This window comes from Crinia signifera, chromosome 12 (genome assembly GCF_055691185.1).
Source record: "Crinia signifera chromosome 12, ASM5569118v1, whole genome shotgun sequence".
In the NCBI taxonomy this organism is placed as follows: Eukaryota; Metazoa; Chordata; class Amphibia; order Anura; family Myobatrachidae; genus Crinia; species Crinia signifera.
Window position 1 is genome coordinate 58,498,234 of NC_139228.1, and position 27,849 is coordinate 58,526,082.

Sequence of the window (27,849 nt, forward strand, 5' to 3'; positions counted from 1 at the left end):
TTTCTGTCACTGTCCTAGCGAAGGACTGTGTGAACGATTTCTTCACACAGATCCCTCGCCCAGCGGCGATCCGCTTTGTGCGGGTACTACGCATGTGCGCATTACGGTGCATACGCATGCCCAGTTTGGACCTGATTGCAGTCGTGGCAAAAATGCAGCTGTACGAACAAGTCTAAATGACGCCCTGTGTATGGTCATTGATATTTGAACACAGTACTTTTCTTAAACCATATTTCACGCAATAAAGACGTTTACGGGTTAAGGGGCGGAGCCCTTTACGGCGGTGTGAAGAGCACCCATAGGGTGCGATTAATCACCTAGTTTCATCATAAAATACATAAGGGGTACTCATGAATGAAAAGCCTAATAAAGAGGTACGGGAGTGAAAAAATGTTTTCTTATTAAATACTAGATTTTGCAATAATTGATGGTGAAGCCACATTTGGACGGGACTACGTCTCCCATCATGCTTTGCCAGAAGTTACAAGGTCGGTGCTGATGGGAGTTGTAGTCCGTATAAGCGGTAGACATGACACGGGCCGGGCGGAGCAGTGAGGGGGCCCCGGTGAGGAGGACGAGGACGGTGATGTGTGAGGGATATAATATAGGTGGCGGTATATAGTGTATTACACACGGGAATTACCACATACCATACGCATCGCCTCTCACACTGACCGTGCGCGTGACGCCACTGCGCTTTGTCCCCCAGGACGTGCGCGCCGCCGTCGCCGCCGCCCTGTTGAGTTGCTGGCGGGGGCGCGCCGGTTGGTGTGTAGAGCGCAGCATGGCCCGGGCGGTAGTGGCTGTTGGCATCATCAACGGGCCGGCAGCACTGTGACCCCGCTCCGCTGGACGCGACATGGACGGCGTGAAGCTGGATTTCCCCTCTCTCCCGCACTGTAAGGAGGACGCCGAGGTGAGAGTCGCCTGTTCCGGGCCCGGCTCCAGGTCCCGGTTATTGTCACCTCTGTCCCATTACTGCCCTACAGCTGCCGTGTGTCACTATTATCCATTTACTAGTGCCCTACAGCTGAAGGGTGTCACTATTATGTATTTACTAGTGCCCTTCAGCTACCAAGTCACTATTATTCCTGTACTAGTGCCCTACAGGTGCCGTGTGTCACTAATATCCCTGTACTGCTGCCGTTTGTCACTATTATCCCTTTACTAGTGCCCTGCACCTGACGGGTGTCACTATTATCTCTTTACTAATGCCCAACAGGTGCCATGTCACTATTGTCCCTGTACTACTGCTGCCGTGAGTCACTATTATCCCTGTACTACTGCTGCCGTGTGTCACTATTATCCCTGTACTACAGCCGCCGTGTGTCACTATTATCCCTGTACTACAGCCGCCGTGTGTCACTATTATCCCTGTACTACAGCCGCCGTGTGTCACTATTATCCCTGTACTACAGCCGCCGTGTCACTATTATCCCTGTACTTCTGCTGCCGTGTGTCACTATTATCCCTGTACTACAGCCGCCGTGTGTCACTATTGTCCCTGTACTACAGCCGCCGTGTGTCACTATTATCCCTGTACTACAGCCGCCGTGTGTCACTATTATCCCTGTACTTCTGCTGCCGTGTGTCACTATTATCCCTGTACTTCTGCTGCCGTGTGTCACTATTATCCCTGTACTACTGCTGCCGTGTGTCACTATTGTCCCTGTACTACAGCCGCTGTGTGTCACTATTGTCCCTGTACTACAGCCGCTGTGTGTCACTATTGTCCCTGTACTACAGCCGCCGTGTGTCACTATTATCCCTGTACTTCTGCTGCCGTGTGTCACTATTATCCCTGTACTTCTGCTGCCGTGTCACTATTATCCCTGTACTACAGCCGCCGTGTGTCACTATTGTCCCTGTACTACAGCCGCCGTGTGTCACTATTGTTCCTGTACTTCTGCTGCCGTGTGTCACTATTATCCCTGTACTACAGCCGCCGTGTGTCACTATTATCCCTGTACTACTGCCCTATACCTACATGTTGGAAATCCTCGATTTGCCAATCTTGACCTAAAAATGATCCCTGGTGCATGACAACCAAATGGTTGGATTGGCGGATGCAGGGAGAAAGTTACCTGCCAACAGGGGGACAGTTTAATATCTCCGGTTGGTGCCTCCTATGTGTTAACACCAATTAACACTTAATTTACTGGGCAAGAAAATGGGTCTCTAATTGAATAGTTCCAGGCGTTAGAGCCCGAGGCTACCATCCTATTTCACCCTCTGTAAATTATCGTGGAGAATTGAATCCCCCCCCCCATTAGTGTATCTGCTTATTTTTCCTGCAAATAGAAACCACCTTCGTATCCTGCTTGTAACATTGGAAGCCCTCGTCTACATCTTTTCACTGTCTTGAGGGGTGGGGTTCATTACAATGTCCAAGTCGACATAAAAGGTAGTCGCATGAAATTGTCGACTTGATTTTTCACTTTCTTCACTTGCCATTTTTCGGGTCAGGTGCTCTGCTGTGTTCCGCACATGTTACCATTCCCTTATAATAATAATCTCATAGTATTGAGCTCTGTCATTTGTTTACTGGACTCGTCTCCATTATCTCCACCATGTATGTTGCGTAGTTCAGTCACTTCATTTTCTTTTCTAATCTTGTTTTCTTGCTTCCCAGGACTGGAGTTATCCGATGAGACGGGATATGCAGGTATGTCTGATATATATGCAGGTATGTCTGATATATAACTACTCAAACCTAAACTGCAGGACCTATACATATGTATGTGAGTGTACTATAAATGGGTCTCATTACACACTAGTGTAAAACATAAGCCCACAGCTGATGAAAGCCATAGTATAGTAATAAGCAACACAGCATTACATATGGAAGCATCCACAGCTTGAACATAAAATAAAAAACTGTGGGGGGAATTTAAATGTTGGGTGCCCGGTGCCGTTGTTAGAATGTTTCTGGCGAGGGGTGCGCACACATTTTTCCAGCTCGCTACCCCCGGGGCACCCCAACTGGACTTTTCTTGTTGCGCCCATAAGTTTGGTCAGGTTTAGATGCTTTGTGCACCTAAACCCGACTTTAGTAGGTGTCAAATGTGTGATAAGTCACTATTTGCATACTGCCCTGTGATCTCCTGTCACTTTAGATGGGAGATCATGTGCAATAAAACATTTGAATTCCCCCCCATATGTTAAAGATCCCAAAGAGGAAAAGGAGGCTTCACAGCTTCCCTATTTAATGTAAGCCAGTGATGGAGAACCTTCCGCCCTCCAGCTGTTGTTGAACTACACATCTCAGCATGCCATGCAACAGTATTAGCATGGCCAAATAGCAAAGCTGTAGTAGGGCATGCTGGGATGTGTAGTTCAACAACAGCTGGAGGGCCGAATGTTCCCCATTCCTGATGTAAGCGGTCCAATAGTAGACCGGCACTTTACATGGCTATATAATTTTCTGGGGTTATTCTCGGTCCAAGACCCTTTTGAAAATGGAAAAATAGACAACAAGCTTTGAGCGCTAGGGACAAGTGTATGGGTGCTGTGTGCAAGTGGCTGCCCTCTGGGAGAGGGATGCCGCCCTCAATAAGAGAACAAGAAATGAAAAAGATACCAGTAGGTGCCTTATGCACACAAAACTTACAATTTAATAAATAACATACATAATATTTTGCATGCAATAAACAATTTAAAACATAAGTATCAATGCAATACTGTTTAAAAGCAACATATAGTTACCAAGTCCTGGTTAGTTACTCAGGTATGCGCACAAGTTGAACAAAATTCCCAATTGATAAAGCCGCCTGAGCGTGGCGAAACGCGTCTTTAAAGGAATTCCACGCTGGTTGAGACCGAGGACCTGGAGAAAAATCTGCTGAATTTGAGCTCCACAACCCTTCCACACATTGGTCCCCGCTAGAGCTCACCAGCTAAGGCACAGAGTTGTTTGCCCATTGGACGATTCACAGCCCGCTTGTCAACCCGGCGGCTTGCGGCAGGAGCGTGCACATGTCCACTCAGAGAGGACGCTCCCGCCCGCCACAGTGTTCAGCGGCTCACACTCGGCTCGCTGGCCAGTGTAGCTGCTGTCTACAATCAACACTGTAAGGCGTGTGGCGGAGAGTGCACCCACGCACCCCACTTGGGACCTGCTGAGAGCCTGACTAAGACCTGGGAGATGTACCATCACTGTTTCACATCGCCCAAAGGTAATCACCAAGGGGGTTATTTTGGTTCACTCTTTCTGACAAATTCCTTCTTAGATGGACAAAACCATGTGCACTGCAGGTGGGGCAGATGTTACTTGTGCAGAGAGAACTAGATTTGGGTGGGGTTTTACTTCAAAGTGAGATCTATATTGCAGTGTAAAATTAAAGCAGCCAGTATTTTTCCTGCACAGAAACAAAATTACTCACCCAAATCTAATTCTCTCTGCACATTTTACATCTGCCACCCTGCAGTGCACATGGTTTTGTCCATCTAAGAAGGATTTTGGCAGAAAGAGTGAACTAGAATAAGGCCCCAAGTGCCTGTTTCAAATTAAACTCCATGGTCAAGGAGTTAAAAGGAACTTATTTGCCAAATTACGTTTCCACATTTGGGAATTCCACCCCTCTATTCAGGACGATAATAATATTTGTTCAACTTGTGCGCATACCTGAGTACCTAACCAGGACTTGGTAACTATATGTTGCTTTTAAACAGTATTGCATTGATACTTATGTTTTAAATTGTTTATAGCATGCATGCAAAATATTATGTATGTTATTTATTAATTAAATTGTAAGTTTTTTTGTGTGCATAAGGCGCCTACTGGTATCTTTTTCATTCCTTTTAAAAATGGTTCTTCAACTGCGGCCCTCCAGATGTTGTGAAAATACATGTACCAGCAGGCATTGCCACATTTTTTCCTATAAGAGCATGCCAAAACTGTCAGGGCATGCTGGGACATGTAGTTCCACAACATCTGGAGGGCCACAGTTTGAAGACCCATGCTTTTGAAGAATAGAAGCCTTGTTGTGTGAGGCCTCATGATGCGTTTCACCTAGGACTTCCGGAGGCTGGTGTCTCGGGAGCTTGCTCTGAGCAAACCGTCCCACTGCCATTTTATAAGAATACATTTATTTATGTAGCACTCTAGTGTTCATTCTAGCACCCGCCATCTTTGAAAACCCATGGAGTTCCTCTTCCCTGCCTGGGATGTCGCTGTCTGCTGTGGTGTTTCTAGTACAGGTCTTGTTTGCAGATCAGTGCTGATATACAGACCACACTGTGCTAGAAGCACTACAGCAGGGAAGAGGAACTGCATGGGTTTTTTAAAGATGGCGGATGCTAGAATGAACACTAGCACTCTGACCAATAGGACGTAAGGAGCTTACAAAGCAGTAAAGGTGTCAGACTAGGTTGGGAAAGGGTCATAGAATGTCTGCAATATAATGAAGTTTAGGGCCAGATTTACTAAGCTTCAAAAAAGTGATGATGTCGAGCGTGAGAAACTTCGAGCCAACCAGCTCCCAACTGTTACTTTTTAAACCCAGCCTTTGACATGATAGTTAGGAGCTGGTACTTTATCACTCTCTCCATTGTGGCTTTTTGAAGCTTCGTACCTCACTAGGGGGTAACAGCCCTGCTCAATGTTCCAAAAAAGGAATGGAGAAGCGTATATGGAAAATCTCCCTGGAGAAGTTGCACATGTAGTGCTGAGCCAGCCACGCAGAACCTGCCTTTTAATTAAATACTAATTGGGAATATAGATTCTCTTAAGGAGGCCACACGCACCGATGCAGGCGGTGCGATGCTGTACGATGGGGTGCGCGCTCCCACGGCACCTCATCGTACAGTACAAAAAGTATGTGCTGCACATACTTTTTGTACTAGCTTTTTCTAGCACAGCATCGCATGCACATCGTATGCACAAGGCATACGATGCGATGCTATGTGTGCTAGTTAAGCCCACAACGCACGCCGGAATCGGTGCGTGTGTGGGCTGCATAACCCCTGTTACTGTGAGCTGCCCATGTCTTCCTGTTGGAGCGCTGGTTTCAAATCAATTTTAATAAACTGATTTTTTTCCCCCACTTTCTAGGAAATTTTACCTGGATTGTTTCTTGGTCCTTACTCTGCTGCAATGAAAAGCAAGGTATGAAATCCAAGCAAGGTATCCCAGGACCCAGCATCTGCATGGATTGTCCTTTGGTGCTTGTGCAGCTTAAATATAGCCACATAGGACTCTGTATTATCAAATCTATAGAAATCCCAGTTCATACTTTTTTTTTAATTTTTTTTTTTTAAATATAGTTTATTTGTTGTAACGCATACAATATGATATGAACATATGGCTTTTGTTTTGTACACAATAAAGTCCAGTGCAATGAGCTTGAAAAAGATACATAGAAATCACACAAAAATCGATATCCGTACACGAGATCAGCATTGTGGCCAAAGAAGGGTAGAACTCAGTTCATACTTTTATAGTTGCAAGAAAAAGTATGTGAACCCTTTGGAATTACCTGGATTTCTGCATAATTTGGTCATAAAATGTGTTCTGATCTTCACCTAAGTCACAGCAAGACAAACACAGTCTGCTTAAACTAATGCTGCTTTCCCACTGCAGACCCGTTTTAAGTACTGGTATTTTTAAACGGTATTTAAAACGGTATTAGCATTCCCACTGCAGCAGATTACCGGTTTAAGTACCATTCCCATTGCAGGTAAAACGTTTTTAATCCCCTTGTGTCCCCTTGTACCTGTCCTGCCCCCCTCCCCCCTTACCTGCCAGCTGGTACCCCCCTCCCCCCTGCCCTGGTATCTTGCTCCGGGGCAGTGCAGTCGGCAGGTCCCCCACTGATGCAGACAGCAGGGGCACTGGGGATCCAGTCAGGTCCAGAAGGAGAAAGGTCCCTGCCATGAATGGGAAATATCGGAGCCGCTCATTTAATATGCACATATTTAAATAGAGGTCCATTAGATATGCGCATATTTAATGAGCGGCTCCGCTATTTCCCATTTGCGGCAGGGACCCCCTTCCTCTGCTTCCTCCTCCCACACTACTTCCCCCTCCTCCAGGACAGGTACCAGGGGAGGGGGAAGTAGTGTGGGATGTTAAATACTGTTTAGGAGGCATTCCCACTGCAGTGGGAAAGCAGCACAATACCACAAAGACAATTATATGTTGTCATGTTTTTATTGAACACACCATGTAAACATTCACAGCGCAGGGTGGACCAAGTATGTGAACCCTTGGATTTAATACCTGTTTGACCATCCTTGACCATTGACCATTCCAAAATGGGGATTGGAAGTGGAGGTAGGGTAAAGAGGCTGCTGGGCAGCGGGATCGGGCTGAGTCCAGGGTCCTGATGTTCGGGGGGAGAGAAAGCACGGTCCAAGTGGGGTGGGTGAGTGCACAAGGGTGGTGGTGCGGGGGGGCTGGCGTCCCGTCCCCTCCGCAGTGCACCGCTCACCTGTGTTCACTGCTGTAATCTTCCTCGTGCTTCCGGCTCGTCCGTCTGCTTCTGTTGTTGTTAGATGTCCTCTTGCTGCGGCTCGTTCAGCTCTGCAGCTGAGTAGCGAGCCCGGCTCCACAGGTCCTGGGCTGGGTGCGACTTCCGGGTTGCGGCGCGGGTGTACACCGTCACCCGGCGTCACAGTCCTGCCCGGCTTCTGTGCGCTCTACTCCCGGCGGGGAGGAGACTTGGGGAGATGGGGCAAACTTGGTTGTACAAAGTGGTGGTGGATCAATGTTCTCCTACGCGTGTCAGCTTCTTAGCCTTCTTCAGGGAGTGCCACAACACTGATCAGCAACCATTACAGTGAGCACAGCCCACTCCTTCTTTACAACTGTCAGGAGGAATTTTTGGACCATTGTTTCAGTTCAGCAATATTCTTGGAATGTCTGGTGTGAATCGCTCTCTTGAGGTCATGCCACAGCATCTCAATCGGGTTGAGGTCAGGACTCTGGGCTGCTCCAGAAGGTGTATATTTTTTTCTGTTGAAACCATTCTGTAATTGATCAACTTCTGTGCTTTGGGTCATTGTCCTGTTGCATCATTCATCTTCTGTTGAGCTTCAATTGGTGGACAGGTGGCCTTAAGTTCTCCTGCAAAAATGTCTTGATAAACCTCCAGCATACTTCACAGTTGGGAGGTTTTGATGTTGGTGTGCTGTGCCTTTTTTTTTTCTCCACACATATTGTTGTGTGTTCCTTCCAAACAACTCAACTTTGGTTTCATCTGTACACAGAATATTTTGCCAGTAGTGCTGTGGAACATCCAGGTGTTCTTTTGCACACTTCAAAGACCATGAGTTTCCAGTCACCTGGGAAGTTTTTTGGGGCAGGCTTGCCCAAAAATGTGATATATCGCATGCAAAAGGACCACGTGATCCTGCCGCCCAGGAAGGGCTCAAGGGGGATCCACGGCGACTTCTCTGAGGGGAGAAATTGCTGTCGTGTATAGCCACCCTAACACCTGTATTTGGAGTTCTACACCTCTTATTGCCAATATATTCCAAATGAGTAAATAACACTTTTACAGCTCTGTGCAAGTAGTAAATTACAAGCCTCCTTGCACTAATGCAGGCTGAACTACGGTGCTATAATGGTTTTTTTTTCTTCCCTCCAGCTCTCGATACTTCAGAAATATGGAATAACGCACATAATCTGCATACGACAAAGTATTGAAGCAAATTTTATTAAACCAAACTTTCAGCACTTGTTTAGGTAAGTAACCCTGTATGCAAATATTCTGTACGCAGTGCGTCGCTGTAGGCTTCTGTTCTCATTGGCCTTTGTACAATGATGCAGGGTAATGAACTGCACCTAGAGTGAACACTACTCTGTATATTTCTTTACTGACCATTTATAAACCAAAGGGAGAATTAAATATGGCACGATGTACAGCCGGACATTACCGTACAATTAACCCCCTCATCCCAAGAATTCTCTGACAGGAGTCATGGCTGCTTCCTAACGATTTACTGTTTTGGTTTGCAGATATTTAGTACTGGATTTTGCAGATAACCCCATTGAAAACATTATACGCTTCTTCGCCATGGTAAGTCGTAGATTGTTGGGAGCTGCCATGTAAACCGCTATAATAAATACTGACTGTCCACAGGAAACATGGGGCGGGCTGTCATGCGTTGCGAGTCTAATGGCTGTGTGGGATACAGGCCGAACTTGGAAGCATTTTTTTTAAAGTGGCAATCATTTACACGGCAAAACCATGCCTTGTTAATGATTGGCCCTTTAAAACAATCCTCCAAGATCATCTGGCATCCCCGGATTCGCAATGCATGACAGTCTGCAAATAAGGGGCAGTCTTACTGTGGTAATGGGGACTGGTGTGCGACTGCAAACAGTAACTGCTCTCTGCACAGGATCTCATGCCCGGTCCCCAGGAACCTTCACAATCCACGTTTTCCAGGTCACCTGTGGATTTTTAAAATGTGATGGTTGGTGATACACAGTGCTCCTGCCAAGTGACCTGCGTGGGGTCCTAGGGACAGAGTTTGAGAACCTCTGGATTAGACTTGTCTGGTCCTGTGACTTTAGGTGAAACTCCTCTACCATGTATACCCAATAATTCTGTACTCCCGGATTTGCCATCATCTAACCTCCCCACTGAGCAGCTTATCCTGCAGGATTTCAATTTGCACAGAGGTGTATGCAAATGTGAGATGGGGGCGTCTCATCCGTGTCAGTGTGTCGTATATATTCAGAACCTAGTGGCATGCTCTGATGAGGATTATGGTGTAGTATATCTGGCAGATACGTCTTCCTGTCACACTTTGCGATGCGCACACCGCTGCATGGATCCGCACATGCGCTAGATTTTATTTATTTACACTTTCTTATATAGCGCAGCTTATTACGTTGCGCCTTACAACTGGAAGCAGTGATAAAACAAAACCGGCTGGGTAGTAACAAACTGACATAGAGGTAGCAGGGCCCTGCTCGCAAGCTTACACTCTATAAGGATAAAAGGAGGGATACATAAGGATTGGATATATTTATGTTCATGTGCATTCCGGCATCGGCCCTGATGTCACCATGCTTTTCATTGGTTTTTCCCTTATTTGTTTCTCCTGTATCTCTTCTTTTACAGTCAAAGGAATTCATTGATGGATCGTTACAGGCTGGAGGTAATATTATTGTCCGCTTGTCTGCAGTAATGCTTAGTCGCGTACTAGAGCGAGCAGGTGAACAGGACATGAAATGCATCGGAGAACGTTCAGAGATAACCGGGTTCCTTTCACCAGTGCGTCTCCCCCTTTTACAGCCAGAATCTGTATTAAAATGGAAAACCATAAGTTTATCCTGAAGGTCACAGTACAACATTAACATTCATACATTTATACATTAAGTGTTATTAGGAGTCTTGGGATAAATGTTTCCGTAAACTAGAAAAATAAAAGGTACTTGTGTAATATCTGGGCGCCCGATTATTTTATTGTATGCCTTAACTTAAGGCATACAATCAGATGCGATGCGATTATCGGCAAAATCGCATCGCAACCAAATCGCATGCGATGCGATTTTCCATAGGATTCAATGTTAAATGTTCCTGTTCGTACCTCCACTATCCAAGTGGGCATGGAGTTGATTTTATATAGCGTGGCGAGCCACCGAGCCCGAGGCATGGCGAGGGGACGCGGATTACTTCAAATGTATTCCACTGTGCTCGCCACGCTATATAAAATCAACTCCATGCCTACTTGGATAGTTGGGATCTGAACAGGACCATTTAACATTGAATCCTATGGGAAAATCGCATTGCATGCGATGCGAATTTTCCGACCCGATCATAACATCGGGCACCCAGTTATTACACAAGTACCAAACAAAAACAGTGTGGGTCCCCTCTCACCTCCATTACCTGCACCGGGTCTCTAAACCTTGGGTGGTATGGAAAAATATAAATTTATATGCATTTATGTAAATGTTTTTATAAAATTGACCTGCACCATCCAGGTCTCTATTTGTTTTCCTACATGTTATGTAATGGGAGAATCCTTATCCGAAATGATCGGGAGCACAATCATTTTGGATAAGGGATTTTTGCAGATTTTTAAAAAAAAAAAATTTTTTTTAATACTTACCTGGTCCCCCGACGTCCACAGTGTCCCCTGGAATCCAGGGCAGCCTTAGGAATCCTCTTCAGCGGCATCGCCGGTCCCAGAGGCGCATTGCAAGAGGATTCCGATGGCCACTGTGCACACCTGGGGACAAGGTAAGTATAAAAAAAGAGGCGGAGGGAGGGAACGAAATATTCAGAAAAACTACGGTTTTTGGAATATAAGGACAAGGGAGGCTCAACCTGTATCACATAAGGTGTAACCATGTGACAAATTGGTTACACTGTTTAGTGCTATTCCTATTCCTGCACTGTACACTCTATTTTTCTCTTGGAAAAATATAATGAAATACTGAGTGGGTTGCCCCTCTTTTCCAGTAGCCAGCACCAGGATGAACAAGCTGAAGCTACAGCAGGGATACCCACACTGTGGGGTCCCCCTACCGTGACAGCACCCAGACCCAAAGTGGTCAGACAAGGGCCCAAATTCCTATGGACTACCAGTTCTCCAAACTCCCCGGAGTATAGGAACTGAGAATACTAAATAATAAATCAGTATACCCCTTTGAGACTGAAAAATCCCCAAAAACCCAGGTATTTCCCGGATACAAAAACCTGGGTAAGAGTCAGTTAAAAGCTCTGACCCCCTTTCACACAGCACGAAAAACCCGGGTATTTCCCGTGTCGACCCCTTTCACACAGAAGCCTGATTTTTCTTGCAATATATTGTGTGTCATAAGAAAAGGACTGTTTTTAAAGGCACACAGAGATGAGGTCATGAAAAGTGGGTGGTGACTGCTCGCTGCATTACATTAACCATGACATGACACAAGGATATGTTGTAAACAAGTTTTCCTCTACCTTCCCCCATGGCAGCCATTACTATGGGTTCCTCCCTTCTGGGTAGTCCTTCGGAAAAGAAAAAAAGACACCAACCCCTATAAGAAGGCTCCACCTCCCTGCTCCGGTGTCTTTTTTTCTTTTCCGGGTAGTTGGAAGGGCTTACCCTGTGAAGTGCTCCTTGGATACCGCTGCTCAGGTGTGAGGACTTTGCTGCAGCTGGTGGGGTCCGGTCCCAGAGTTTGTGCCGCATGCAAACCCAGAAAGGGGTAAGCTGAGTCGGCGGCATCCTCAGGAGTGCACTATCAAGCGGCGCGGGATAGCGTTTGCAGTGTAACTCCTGGCCTGTGTTAATCTCCGTAGAGAACAGGCGGGTGTCAGGTGGTGCGCGACGCGGGAGATGACGCGTGCATAACAAGTAGCCGGCTGGAGGAAGAAGCCGGAAGACGCCGGGTCGCGTGGACGCTGCTGCGACTGCTGCACGGAGCGCGGTTGGACGGGTGAGAGAGTCTGATATTTTTTGTTGTCCACTGCATCACCAATGCTTGCGGGGAGAGAGAGAGAAGTAAGCACCTTGTATTTTGCTTTTGTCAGAATTCTGTGGAAAGGATAGTCTGCTTGGAAGCAGGTGTGTTGGAGTAGTACTGAGGCGGTAACTCTTTCCCTGCTGGATTGAAGAGGTGATTGTGGATGCAGTACTCTCTTACTGAATGAGCAGTGTTTTTTTGCATAAGCTAAAGTTGTATATGCTTCTATTCAGCGCACCACCTTGAGATTATGGAGGAGGAAAACCGGCAGGCTGTTAGAAAGTCAGGGTAAGCCCTAAGAGAGGAATAATTTTTTAATGGTGGTGGTCATTAGTTTTTTATTTTTATTTTTTGTTGTGGCACCACTGTGTTTGTTACTTAGGTGATATTCTTTGTTGGTAGGTCTGAGACCAGCAGAGAAAAGGAAGCTAAGCAGAAGAGATCACACAAAGCTAAATGCAGTTCTTGTGACAAATCTTTGCCTGAGAGGCATGTGGGCAGCCTGTGTGAGGCTTGTAAGACCCCGCTGCAAATACCTATGGTTCAGATGAACAGTCTGGTAGATATGCTGAGAAAATCACTGTCAGATACCTTTATGACTAAGGAGGATTTTTCCAAAATGAGATCTAAAAGGAAACATGCTGTATTAAGTGATTCAGATGAATCAGTGGAAGCAGCTGGCAGTGTGCATGTGCTGGATCAAGATCCTGACATTGATGATGAGGATCAATTACAGGATAAGTCTGAGTCTGACTTCAGTACAGACATGATTAATAACTTATTGGGACTGATTCACAAGTCTTTGAACATAGAGGATCCAGCAGAAGATCTTAATTTGCAAGAATTGCTGTTTAAAGATAAAAGGAAAAAGAGTAAAGTTTTTCCATTATCACAGACTTTAAAAGGGGTGATTGCTGATGAGTGGAAACACCCAGATAAAAGGATTGCTATACCAAGTAGGATTGCAAAAATGTATCCATTTGAGAGGGAGCAAGTTTCATCCTGGGATGAGGCCCCTAGGGTGGATGCAGCGGTCTCTAGGATATCCAGGAAGACTACGCTTCCACTAGAGGACGCAAACATTTTTAAGGATCCCATGGAAAGGAGGATCGAATTGGGCCTTAAAAGGCAACACTTGGTAGCAGGGGCGGCATTAAAGCCTGCTGCAGCAATGGCGGTGACCTCCAGAGTTCTCAGAGGCTGGTGTCAGCAGCTTGAGGCTGATATATTGGATGGCATAAAGAGGTCTGAGTTAATCAAAATGATTCAGGACATACAACTGGCAGTACAGTTCTTGTGTGAGGCCTCTTTGGACTCAGTGCGCCTGGCTGCAAGGGCAGGGGCCACTACAGCTATCAGAAGGGCCTTGTGGCTGAAGCCATGGGCTGCAGACGTTCAGTCAAAGAACAAGTTAATGTCTCTTCCGTTCCAGGGTGATTACCTGTTCGGAAAGCAGCTGGATGATCTGGTGACAAAGATATCTGGGGGCAAGTCGGTTTGGTTGCCCCAGGACAAAACTGCCAAGAAGAATGTGCCTAGTAGGTTCAACAGATACCAGCCACAGGATTATAGGGAAGCCAGGAGTTATAGGCCTGGCAGGGCCTATAGAAGGGGATCCTGGATATCCAGGGCAAATTTTCGGGCCCAAAGGGGCAGAGAAAATAGATTCCCTTCCAAGAAGGAACAGCAATGACGCCGACCCTCAAAGGGTAGGTGCCAGACTGTTAAAGTTTCATCAGGTCTGGCAAAGGTCCACCACAGACAGGTGGGTCTTGGAAATCATCCAGTCAGGATACAAGATAGAGTTCAAAACGTGGCCAGGAAATCTGGTAGTAGAATCCCCTATTCCCAGGGACAAGGAGGAAAGGGAAGCTTTGTTTTTGAGTTTGGAAGAGATGATGGCCCAAGGCGTGGTCACTGTAGTACCAAGAGGACAAGAGCCTCTAGGGTGGTACTCTCGTTTTTTTGTTATAAAAAAAGCATCCGGAGGTTTTCGTACCATTCTGGATCTCAGACGTCTCAACAAAAAGGTGCGCATCAGGCCATTCAAGATGGAATCAATCAAGTCCATACTTCCAGAGATAGGTCCAGGAGATTTTATGACTTCAATAGATCTCAAAGATGCGTACCTTCATGTGCCAATATTCGAGGGACATCGAAAATTTCTACGTTTCAAGATTCTAGGTAAAGTTTTATTGTTCCTCAGTGAGAAAAACAAAATAGCAATCTAGCAAATATGATACCTTTTAATGGCTAACAAAAATAAATGTTGTTAAAATGCAAGCTTTCGAGACTTCTTAGGTCTCTTCCTCAGGCATGGTATAACAAGGTGTGTGAAGAACCACATATATATACACAGCAGAGTAGGAACAAGATGTGATAGATGGACATTCTTAAGATCAAAACAAAACAAAATAACAGAATGAGCTTGTAAATTGAGTCCTTAATTGGTTTGTAGATAAGTAGTGTGAAAGTTTTATTGTCTCTAAGTTGATGACAGACCAGAGTTAGAGCTCCGATGCCCTCACTCTCTCTGGGCCAGTCTCCTCAGATGTTGTAGTGGGCCATAAATCCCTCGGATAGATTCAGTCCTGTGTTAAGGGTGTCAAACGTTGTCATTAATTTGTATTCCCAGACCCTCCTGTCTCTTTGTGATTTGAAATTTCCTTTTAGTATAATCACTTTCATATGATCCTGATTGTGTCCTGGGCTGCAGAAATGTTTGGCCACAGGAAAGTGTGTCTTTTTTTCTTTTATTGTGTGGCGATGGGACCTCATCCTTGCCTTAAGTTTTTGTCCTGTTTCTCCAACATACAGACCCCCAATAGGACATTTGGTGCACAGAATCAGGTACACTACATTGGTAGTAGAACATGTGAATGTCCCTGGGATCTTATAGTCCTGTTGTGTGTTGGGGATCCGTACACTGTCTGTAGTGAGGATATGGGCACAGGTTTTGCAGCTCCTTACATTGCAGGGATAGGTTCCTCTTTGTGTAATGGATGGCAGTGAACTTCGGATTATAATATTTTTCAGGTTTGCAGGTTGTCGGTAACATAGTAGTGGAGGGTCTGGGAATATTGTTTTCAGGCGGTCATCTTTGTGTATGATGTGATGTAGTTTTTTTGCAGTTTTTCTTAGCACCTCAAGCTGTGGGTTGTAGGTGACTACCAGGGGTACACGGTTGTTTCTTTCTCTTTCTTTATATTGGAGAAGTTGATTTCTGGGTATCCTGATGGCTCTGATAATCTGATCGTTGATTGATGTGGGATGATATCCCTGATTTAAAAAGGTCCCTTTAAGTTGTTTTAAGTGGACATCTCTATCTGCTGGGCTGGAGCAGATGCGATGATATCTGATGGCCTGGCTGTAGACAATGGATTTTTTGATGTGTTTCGGGTGGAAGCTGTCCCATCTGAGGTATGAAGGCCGATCCATGGGTTTTCGGTATAGGGTTGTCTGTATTGCGTTGTTTTGAATTGTTATAGTGGTGTCAAGGAAGTTTATCTCGGTATATGAGTAATTCATTGTCAGGTTTATTGTTTATTGTTGTTGATAAACCTGACAATGAATTACTCATATACCGAGATAAACTTCCTTGACACCACTATAACAATTCAAAACAACGCAATACAGACAACCCTATACCGAAAACCCATGGATCGGCCTTCATACCTCAGATGGGACAGCTTCCACCCGAAACACATCAAAAAATCCATTGTCTACAGCCAGGCCATCAGATATCATCGCATCTGCTCCAGCCCAGCAGATAGAGATGTCCACTTAAAACAACTTAAAGGGACCTTTTTAAATCAGGGATATCATCCCACATCAATCAACGATCAGATTATCAGAGCCATCAGGATACCCAGAAATCAACTTCTCCAATATAAAGAAAGAGAAAGAAACAACCGTGTACCCCTGGTAGTCACCTACAACCCACAGCTTGAGGTGCTAAGAAAAACTGCAAAAAAACTACATCACATCATACACAAAGATGACCGCCTGAAAACAATATTCCCAGACCCTCCACTACTATGTTACCGACAACCTGCAAACCTGAAAAATATTATAATCCGAAGTTCACTGCCATCCATTACACAAAGAGGAACCTATCCCTGCAATGTAAGGAGCTGCAAAACCTGTGCCCATATCCTCACTACAGACAGTGTACGGATCCCCAACACACAACAGGACTATAAGATCCCAGGGACATTCACATGTTCTACTACCAATGTAGTGTACCTGATTCTGTGCACCAAATGTCCTATTGGGGGTCTGTATGTTGGAGAAACAGGACAAAAACTTAAGGCAAGGATGAGGTCCCATCGCCACACAATAAAAGAAAAAAAGACACACTTTCCTGTGGCCAAACATTTCTGCAGCCCAGGACACAATCAGGATCATATGAAAGTGATTATACTAAAAGGAAATTTCAAATCACAAAGAGACAGGAGGGTCTGGGAATACAAATTAATGACAACGTTTGACACCCTTAACACAGGACTGAATCTATCCGAGGGATTTATGGCCCACTACAACATCTGAGGAGACTGGCCCAGAGAGAGTGAGGGCATCGGAGCTCTAACTCTGGTCTGTCATCAACTTAGAGACAATAAAACTTTCACACTACTTATCTACAAACCAATTAAGGACTCAATTTACAAGCTCATTCTGTTATTTTGTTTTGTTTTGATCTTAAGAATGTCCATCTATCACATCTTGTTCCTACTCTGCTGTGTATATATATGTGGTTCTTCACACACCTTGTTATACCATGCCTGAGGAAGAGACCTAAGAAGTCTCGAAAGCTTGCATTTTAACAACATTTATTTTTGTTAGCCATTAAAAGGTATCATATTTGCTAGATTGCTATTTTGTTTTTCTCACTGAGGAACAATAAAACTTTTCTTATCAACTGGCTAACACGGTACCAAACTTTTTTCTTTTGACTAAATGGAAGATTCTAGGTGTGAGCTATCAATTCACGGCCCTCCCATTCGGGTTGGCAACTTCCCCACGCACATTCTCAAAGGTACTGATAGTACTAGTGGCAAGACTGAGGCAAGAAGGCATAAAGCTATGGCCTTACCTAGACGACATACTTATAGTGGCAAGCTCCAGGGACGTTGTGCTACATCACACAGAAAGAGTGATTCAATGTTTGGAGCAACATGGGTGGCTTATAAATCGAAAGAAAAGTCATTTAGAGCCAACTCAGAAAATACAATACTTGGGAGTGATAATAGACTCCGCCCAAATGAAGGTGGCATTAACCGCCGACAGGAGGTTGAAGTTGATACAACAAGCCAATATGATGAGGATAAGATCAACGGTGAAGTCACAGGACTGTATGAAGGTGCTGGGTCTCATGGCGGCCGCATTAGAGACAGTGCAATGGTCCAGATTTCATATGAGGAAAATACAGGCCTGCTTTCTCATACAATGGAACAAGGACAGCAAGAATCTGATGCAAAGAATAGTGTTGACAAAGGCGGCAAAATTAGATTTGGCCTGGTGGTCAGACGACGATCGGCTAAGACAGGGAAGGTCGTTCGCCCCCATGGAGCAAGTAGTCGTGACTACGGATGCCAGTCAAATAGGCTGGGGAGCAACTTGTGGTCCAGGGATTGCACAAGGAAGATGGTCCCCATCCTGGGGAAAAGCACACTCCAATGTGAGAGAAATGGAGGCAGTGGTCAGAGCGTGTCGTCAGTTCCAGAGTCAGATTCAGGGCAAAGAGCTCATCATCAGATCAGACAATCGGGCTGTAGTGGCCTATATAAATCGCCAAGGCGGAACAAGAAGTCGCAGTCTGATGGAAGTGGCAGACAGGTTGTTGGCCTGGGCAGAGACTTCTGTTCTAAACATAACATCGGTCTTTCTGGCAGGGAAAGAGAACTACAGGACAGACGAATTAAGCAGGAAGACCTGTCTACCAGGAGAATGGTCGCTCAACGACGAAGTTTTCACCATGTTAGTGAGGAGATGGGGTCTACCTCAAGTGGACCTCATGGCCTCAGCAGAGAACAACAAGGTACCAGTGTACTTTTCTCGATTCAAGGATCCGCAAGCAGAGCAATGGGACGCGCCGACGGCCACCTGGTGGATGAGGCGTGCCTATGTTTTCCCACCGATTCCGGTAATTCCGAGATTGTTGAGGAAAATTCAGAGGGAGAAAGCAGAGGTAATAGCGGTACTACCTTATTGGCCACGGAGGGCGTGGTTTGCTTCAGTACGCCAGATGGCGGTGGAAGAACCGTGGACGCTTCTGTCAAGACCCGATCTTCTAGTTCAGGGGCAAATATGTCAGCCGCAACCTTTGACCTGGAAGTTGACGGCCTGGCGGTTGAAACCAGGTCATTGACTGAAAAGGGTTTTGAAGGGGAAGTGGTCCAAACCCTGCTCAAGGCTAGGAAGGGATCCACTTCTGCAGCGTATTACAAAGTGTGGAAAAAATACGTATCAAGGTGTAAGGAGAAGATGCAGTCGCCGAGGGAAGTTACATCAGTACTAAGTTTTCTGCAAGTAGGACTGCAGATGGGACTGTCCTTAAGTACTTTGAAGGTACAAGTCTCAGCTCTGTCGGCAATGTTGGACTGGGACTTGGCAGGGGACAGGTATGTTCGAAGGTTTATTCAGGCAGTAAGAAGACTGAAACCTAAATTTAGATCTCCCATGGCACCTTGGGACTTGAATTTGGTGCTTGGGGTGCTTATGGAACCTCCGTTTGAGCCCTTACACGAAATTTCATTATTATTTCTTTCCTGGAAAGTTTTATTTTTGGTGGCAATTACGTCTGCAAGAAGAATTTCAGAATTGCAAGCGTTGTGGGCAGAAGAGCCTTTTCTAAATTTTTTTGAGAATAGGGTAGTTCTAAGAACTAATCCACAATTCCTACCAAAAGTTGTGACAGAGTTTCACATAAATCAAGAGATTGTTTTGCCCTCTTTTTGTATGAATCCTACAAACGAAAAGGAGAAGCGTTTGCATAACTTGGATATTGTGAGAGCGCTAAAAGTTTATGTTCAGAGAACAAAAGAAGTTCGAACAGTCAAGAATCTGTTTGTTCTAACAACTGGTGCTAGAAAGGGTCAAATGGCCTCAAAGGCGACATTGGCGCGGTGGATTAAGGACTGTATCCTCAAAGCGTATCAAGTGAGGCAAAAAGAGCCACCTGTGAGCTTGAAGGCACACTCTACAAGAGCAATGGCCGCTTCCTGGGCGGAGAAAGGATCCGCTTCAGTGGAAGAATTATGTAAGGCGGCAGGATGGTCGTCGATACATACATTTACAAAACATTACAGACTGGATGTAATGTCTTCAGCAGACGCTAAGTTCGGGAGGAAAGTTCTTAGCGCAGCTCTATGAAAGTTTGAAGAAGTTGTTCTGAAACTATGATTTATGATTATTATGATTTTGAGGAGGCAACAATTCGGTGCTGGTTGTGAGTATGCCCTCCCGAAAATAATAACTGCTGGGGTATGACCCATAGTAATGGCTGCCATGGGGGAAGGTAGAGGAAATATCAGATTATTACCTGGTAATATGTTTTCCTCTACTCCACCATGGCAGCATATATTCCCATCCCTTACGAATTGTTCTGTATTGTGTTATGTGGAATAATTATTTCTGTTTATGTATTAAAGCTGGAGAATGCAAGACACCGGAGCAGGGAGGTGGAGCCTTCTTATAGGGGCTGGTGTCTTTTTTTCTTTTCCGAAGGACTACCCAGAAGGGAGGAACCCATAGTAATGGCTGCCATGGTGGAGTAGAGGATAACATATTACCAGGTAATAATCTGATATTTATTGTGTTTCTATACTGGTGGGTACATGTTACCTCACATGGCTGTCAGTATATTTGCAATGTTTGAATACACTGTGGCATCTTTGACTGTCCCAGTCATCTGTTTGCAGATCTCCTCCTCCCCTCCCACTGCCAGCAGCTCTCACCTCTTGCTCCTTCAAGTTTGCCATGCTATCCTTTCTTCAGCACCCTAATGACCTCAGAGGCCAGCCCTAGTGTCATGCCCTCCCAGCCAATCAGACAGCACCCCTCCAGGAGAGCCAATCAGTGCCTAACAATGTGTAATAATCCCAAAAACCCGGGTTGCACCCTTTCAGACAACCAGCGACCCATGTTTTTGGAATTCAGGCCCGTGGAAAACCCTGGTAAATTCCAAGGTTGAAGCCCTGGTATTTTAGACCCGGGTTGACCCTTTCAGACAGCCAGCGACCCAGGTTTTTGGAATTCAGGCCCGTGGAAAACCCTGGTAAATTCCAAGGTTGAAGCCCTTGTATTTTAGACCCGGGTTGACCCTTTCAGACAGAAAAACAACCCGGGTGTACCCTCCTGGACCAGGGTAATTCCTGGGTAATTTTTTCTTTCTGAAAGGGGTATAATATTGTTTTCCAGAGGTGGTCTACAAGTTTCAGCAAGTCAGCTCCAGCATTAACGCACTTGTTGTACCACATGTACCAGCATACCCATACATTAAGTTAAATTGGAAAAGATAGGACACACACACAAATTATTGAGGAGGAAGTGAGGTATCACGGCTCCCATCGCATGCCATATGTAGTGGCATGCGATGCGATGTGATTTTACCGTGTTTTTATGCATTTTTGATGCAATGCGATGTCATTTTTCACTGAAATTATGGACATGAGTTGAAATCATGTAAAATGCACCCCAAATGTCATTTTTCACACTACCACCCCCACTATCAACGCCAACCCGAAGCGTGGCGAGCGAAGCGTGGCGAGCGAAGCGTGGCGGTACGCGTCCTACGACCTTTTCATACCCCCACTATCCACGTCGGCGTGGAGTTGAGAACAGAAAGTGTGGCGAGCCCCGCGAGGGGACGCGGATACCTTCACAGGCGTGGAGTTGAGAACAGAAATTGTGGCGAGCCCAGCGAGGGGGCGCGGATACCTTCACAGGTATCCATGTCCCCTCGCGGGGCTCGCTGCGCTCGCCACGCTTCGGGCTCGCTGCGCTCGCCACACTTTCTATTCTCAACTCCATGCCGACATGGATAGTGGGGGTATAAAAAGGTCGTAGGGGCGCGTACCGCCGCCCCTCACGGGCTCGCTGCGCTCTCGCCACGCTTCGGTTGGCGTTGATAGTGGGGGTGGTACAGTGAAAAATGACATTTGGGGTGCATTTTACATTATTTCAACTCATGTCCATAATTTCAGTGAAAAAATGACATTGCATCAGATCGCATGCGATTTTTCCCTGTATGATTCCCATCGTGGGAGCCGTGATACTACACAAGTACCGGAAGTGAATACATCATGAGTATTGTTTATCTCACACAGTGGAGGGGTGCAAAAAAAAAAACATTTACAGGCTATGCCCCCACACAGCATCAGTGAAACGGACAGTGAGCAGAAACTGCGCTTCTTCTGGGGATTTGGTTTCACCTGCCTGAGGCTCACACCTGCTTATCGGGGCTAATTGGATAGCACACCACCGGATGCAATTACCCATGGTAAACTACCATGGGTAATTGGATACCCCCCAATGTCTATCCAAGCTGGTGGAGGCTGTACGGTGGTCTGAGAAACCCGATGTATGTGCCAGGTCCCCATAATGTCTTGTGGAATTTAAAAATGTGGTTTTAATATGTTTGGGTAGGAAAATTCTGCATTTGTGTAACGTATCGGTCTCTCCTTGCGCAGGCAAAGTTCTCATCCACGGCAATGCAGGGATTTCTAGGAGTGCTGCCTTGGTTATTGCCTACATCATGGAAACGTTTGGATTAAAATACAGGTAATGGGGGGGGGGTATAGTACGTTGCCATGTGCAATCATGTTTATTAACTCCACAGAGATGAGCAAAGTACTTAAATTATTAAGGGCTTAATTCAGCATGGGTTGCATATAAGCTTCTCGCAGCAGCTTAGTATAGGTGATCCATTGCATTGCAAATGCAGGAGGAGGTGCGCACCACCCCCATGCCTGTACACTGCCCCCCCTGCCTTCATACCCCTGCCTGCACAATGCCCCTTTCCTGTTCGCCCCCTGTCTGCATTTGTGATCGATGAAAACTGTGATGCGATCAGTTTTATGGTTGCGATGCTTCTTTGCCTGTGTTAGTCTAACATTACTCAGGTTGTCTGTCACAGCTCGCCGTGCAAGTCCTAGGAAACTGTGCCATGCGGTGGAGTTCTTGGTCTGGCCACCCCAGGAAAATGGGGGCGACACTGTGCAGGAAGCCAATTTCCTTTTCTAGCTGCAGGTTCCTTTTTTTTGTGTAATAGAGCAATAGAACGGTCTATAGACAATCGGAGACATTTGCAGACGTTATGCGCAGTCCAAGAAAAGGCTGCTGAGCTTCTACTCTTCTCTCGTAGGGACGCTTTCACCTACGTGCAGGAAAGAAGATTCTGCATTAACCCCAATGCTGGATTTGTTCATCAACTTCAGGTAGTTTCACATCTTGACTTCAAGCTCTGTTGCTGGCTTACTAGATCTGCACTGGGGAACCCACAGCCCTGAGATGCATTAGCTGTCCTGGGACGAGGTCTGTTCATGGGTTCAGAATATCTTGTTGACATTCAGAATGTTGAGATGATTAGAATGTTGACTAAGTGTTTTGGTGATCTAGCCTAACCTTTCCTCCCTCAGCATAAACTGCCCTGCCCTCCCTCGGCCTCAACTGCCCTGCCCTCCCTCGGCCTCAACTGCCCTGCCCTCAACTCCCCCCTTCCCCCCCATCCCCCCTCCCCCCCCCCCCCATCCCCCCTCCCAGTCCATGCAGAAAGTTGATATTTTGACAATATCGGCATTGTGGAGTCAACACATTGACTGCATTCCCTGTACACTACTAAGTGGCCACTTCCTCTTGCCGCAGTCACCATAGCTATTGCCCATCATGCATCACTCGCAGTGCGTAATTAGATATGTACAGTGGGGATTGAATGTTTGGGCTCCCCAGGCAAAAATTCATTTTAATGTGCAAAAACAAGCCAAGGAAAGATGGAAAAACCTCCAAAAGGCATCAAATTACAGATTAGACATTCTTATAACATGTACAAAATATATATTTTATTTCCCTCATTGACACTTTTAAAAATAACAGAAAACAAAAAATGGCGTCTGCAAAAGTTTGTGCATCCTGTAGAGTTAATACCTTGTTCTGCCCCCTTTGGCAAGTATCACAGCTTGTAAACGCTTTTGTAGCCAGCCAAGAGTCTTTCAATTCTTGTTTCAAGTCAAGTCAATTTTATTGTCATCAACAGCGGAAGAAGAATTCTCACTGCAGACGAAATTGTGTAGTACATAAATACCAGTACAGTAAAAGCAATATCCGTATAATACATATAAAAAGGGAAGAAAAATACTTAAGGGATACATAAAATCAAACATCACTTCAAACATTCAACATACGCACTGCTGATGGAAGGAAACTGTTGTGCAAGCGGCTAGTACGTGCCCTCATGGTTCTGAACCTTTTTAGCGAAGGTAATTGCTCGAATGAACTAAAAAACGGGTGACTGGAATCGGCTAAAATATTTTTAGTACGCTTTAAAATTCTAGAATTATAGAGCTCCAGTATGGTTGGCAGTTGGACTCCTATAATTTTGCCAGCGGCCTTTACAATGCGTTCTAGTTTTGAGCGCTCCCTAACCGTGCAATTGCCGAACCAGACGATAATGCCGAAGGTCAAAATACTTTCTATCGAGCATCTATAGAAGTTTGTCATGGTGGGCTTGCTCACACCGGCCGCTTTTAAACGCCTCAGAAAAAAGAGACGCTGTTGGGATTTCTTTGTCTGAGTGTGAACATTGCCAGACCATGACAAATTGGCTGAGACCTGAAGTCCCAGAAACTTGACTGACTCCATAATTTCAACATCTGCCTCGTCTATACACACTGGTTTCTTCGGCACCACTAACTTTCTCCTAAAATCAATCACTAATTCTTTAGTTTTTCCCTCATTTAACACTAGGTTGTTTCCCTCACTCCAGGCTACCAGTCTCGCTATTTCTTTTCTGTAATGGGTTTCATCATTTTGAGTTATCTTCGCCCATTCTTCCTTACAAAAGTCTTCCAGTTCTTTGAGACTCCTGGGCAGTCTGTGACCAACTGTTCTTTTAAGGTCTATCCATACATTTTCAATTATGTTGAGGTCAGGAGATTGTGAATGGCATAACCTTCAGTTTACGCCTCTTGCTGTAATTCACCATGGATTTTGAGGTGTGTTTAGGATCATTATCCATTTGTAGAAGCCAGCCTCTCTTTAACTTCAGCTTTTTCACAGGTGGCATCAAGTTAGCGTCCAAAATTTGCCGGAAACTTATTGAATCCATTTTTCCTTCTACTCGTGAAATTTCCCTGAGCCACTAGCTGCAATAAAACCCCAAAGCATGATTGATCCACCCCCATGCTTAACAGTTGAACAGAGGTTCTTTTCATTTAATTCTGTGCCCTTCCTTCTCCAAACGTACCTTTACTCATTCCGCCCAAAATGTTCTATTGTCCACAGAACTTGATTCCAAAATGCATCAGGTATGTTCATTTGCAAACTTCAAACGCTGATTTTTGTGATGAGGACGTAGAAGAGTTTTCTTCTGATGACTCTTCAATGAAGACCATATTTGTACAAGTATCTCTTTATAGTGGAAAAGTGTACCACAACTCCAGATCTTCCTGGAGGGATTGTGCAGTCAAAGGTGGATTTTGACACTTCTCACAATCCTTCGAGCTGTTCTGTCTGATATTTTTCTTGGTCTTCCAGATCTTGCTTTAACTTCCACTGTTCCTGATGACTGCCATTTCTTAATTACATTCCGAAAAGAGGATATGGGCATCTGATAACGCTTTGCTATCTTCTTATAGCCTTCTCCTGCTTTGTGAGCGTCACCTATTCTCAGTTTCAGTGTTCTACACAACTGCTTAGAGGAACCCATGATGCTGATTGTTGGGGCAAGGTCAGATGAGTCTGGGCTTTTAAAACCTTCGAGATTGACATCACCTGGTCTTTCCAGGCAATGATTGAGAACAATCCATGACACTGCCAGGTCTGAGCTGTCCAAAGGGGGCGGTGCATGCTATAAACTCTGCAGGGTGCCCAAACTTTTGAAGACGCCATTCTTTTTGTTTTCTGTTATTTTGATTAGTGTATATAATGATGGAAATAAAATCAAACTTTTTTTGACATGTTATAGAATGTCTTATCTGTAATTTGAAGCCTTTTGGAGATTTTTCCATCATTCCTTGGCTTCTTTTTGCACATTAAAATAATTTTTTGCCTAGGGTGCCCAAACTTTCGAGTCCCACTGTATGCCTGCATTCTCACATGTTCCTGTGGAGCTTTACCATGTGTCAGTGACCTCAGTGGGATGTGTGGCACATTGTATTTCATGAGCACACAGTCCACCATTCTCCCTATCACACACAATGCTTCTAGCCTCTAGTGCACAGGTAATAACGGCTGTAGAATTACACATCCCAGCATAACCTGCAATGTTTTTTGTTATTAGTGCATGAATAAACTGTAGCAAGTCATGCTGGGATGTGTAGTTCCACAGCAGCAGGAATGCCACCGGTTGTCTACCCCAGCTGTAGTGTTTTACTTATACATGTGTCGAGGGTACTGACTTCCTGCCTGCCCTGTCATCTCTCCTGTGTGTAGGAATATGAAGCCATCTATCTTGCAAAGCTAACCATTAAAACGATGTCTCCTCTGCAGTTAGGAAGGACTTTCTCTCTACAATCTGGTGCTACTGGTAAGGTCACACCTACATTTTGTGTTGTCACGTGTGTGAAAAACACAGCGGTGTAGTGGTCAGTGTTGCTGCCTTACACCTCTGACATCCTGATTTCAGTTCCCAAGTGCATCATCTGTATGTACCCTCCACCCCCTCAGCCTAAAGGCCCCCATACATTAGTCCAACTTGTCCTTTAGGACAAGTCGGACCTGATTTCCCAGGCAGCTCCCCGGGAAGGGGACACACTATTAGGCACTTGACGTGCCAAGGTTTGCATATGATAAATCGCATGCAACTCCCGGGGAGCTGCAAGGTGGAGGGAGCAAGGGGGCGGCGGACATTGAGGTGGCTGCTGGGAGACGCTGCTAGTAGGGCAGAGGCAGCGGGCAGGGGACACTGTGGGGCGGTGGACACTGGCGAGGGTAACGGAGACCTGGACAGGGGGAGCCGGAGCAGGGAGCTGTCAGTGCTGCAAGGGGGAAAAAAGCCCATACAAAGGAATGCGCAGCCAGTGATTGGCTGAGCGCTCTCTCAGCCAGTCAGCAATTGGCTGAGAGAGCTCAACCAATCACTGGCTGTCCATTCATTTGTATGGGCTTTTTAAAAAATATCTTAGCAAATCTTATGTGCAGCTGGTACGACCTCCCGACTCCAATCCGATGCGCACTGGACCGGGTGTCTAGACATGCGATTTTGCCTGATCCATCCGAATCTGGTGAAATCGGGACCAAATTGCATAGTGTATGGGGGCCTTAAAATCCCCTCCCCCTCCCTCAGCCAAAGATGCCCTCCTCTGTTCAGAATGATTGCACCAGCTAGGGGCTCTGGAAACCGTGGACCATTGGTAGATCTTTAGTGCCACTTTGGCCACGCCTTATGAAAGGGTTGTGATAGAAGAGCAAATATATACTTAACTGACCATTTTAAGGCCCTTTACAATGCCCAGAGTGGTGTTAATGTCCTATTTTGGATACAGCCAATGTCTGGTCTGTGCTCTTTGCCCCCAGGAAGTCTGAAGCGGACTCTAGAAGAGGAAGACGAGTTTGGGAACATGCAGGTCTCCGCAGCTCATGAAGGATGAAGATCCCCCTATAAGTAACCTGTCATTTTCCTGTTCTGGTGCTGCTATTGTGCTTTTATAGACAATAATAGGACTTTTTCCCATTTACGATATGGGTGGCACCGATTGTTTCACTGCTTTTTACACAGTCGTTTTAGTAAAAAAAAAAAAAGCCAAAAAAACTTGATTTGTTTTTCATTTTGTTTTTTTGTTCGGATGTGCAAAAGAGGTATTATTGCAATAACGCACTTTTCATACTTGAAGATTTTTTTTATTTTCAGGGTTTTTTTTTTTTTGTATAATATAAAGTAATTTCATGTAATGCAACTGATGGGGAATATACCTGTTTCTATAGTGTTGTTTAATTTATAAGAAAAAGGCTTTAGTAATGAAATGTTTGCTGAACTTTTTGTGTTTTTTTGTAAATACAATTTTATAGGTTTAGAAGTTCTGAAGTTTTTAACAAAGTGGGTTCTATACAAAAATAAAAGGCGTTCTTGACCAATGAGGGCGGCTTGTACACTATTGATATAACCTTCTAAATTATCAGTCATTTTTATTATGCAATTTATATTGTGGCATTGGCCTGAAAACTGATTTTGTTCATTCATAACAAATTTGTTCTGACGTTTTCCAAATAAACAAATTGTACATCTA

General features: G+C 45.2%; 1 protein-coding gene across 1 annotated transcript; it reads left to right on the plus strand.

Annotated features, from left to right (window-relative positions):
- The first annotated feature begins 647 nt into the window (after positions 1-647).
- Positions 648-27,849, plus strand: STYX (serine/threonine/tyrosine interacting protein). Its single transcript, XM_083167190.1, has 10 exons — positions 648-916; positions 2,633-2,665; positions 6,053-6,106; positions 8,589-8,686; positions 8,960-9,020; positions 10,074-10,110; positions 22,099-22,189; positions 22,773-22,845; positions 26,057-26,150; positions 27,140-27,849. The coding sequence occupies exons 1-10, from the start codon at positions 860-862 to the stop codon at positions 27,211-27,213; spliced, it is 672 nt and encodes a 223-aa protein (XP_083023316.1). The 5' UTR covers positions 648-859; the 3' UTR covers positions 27,214-27,849.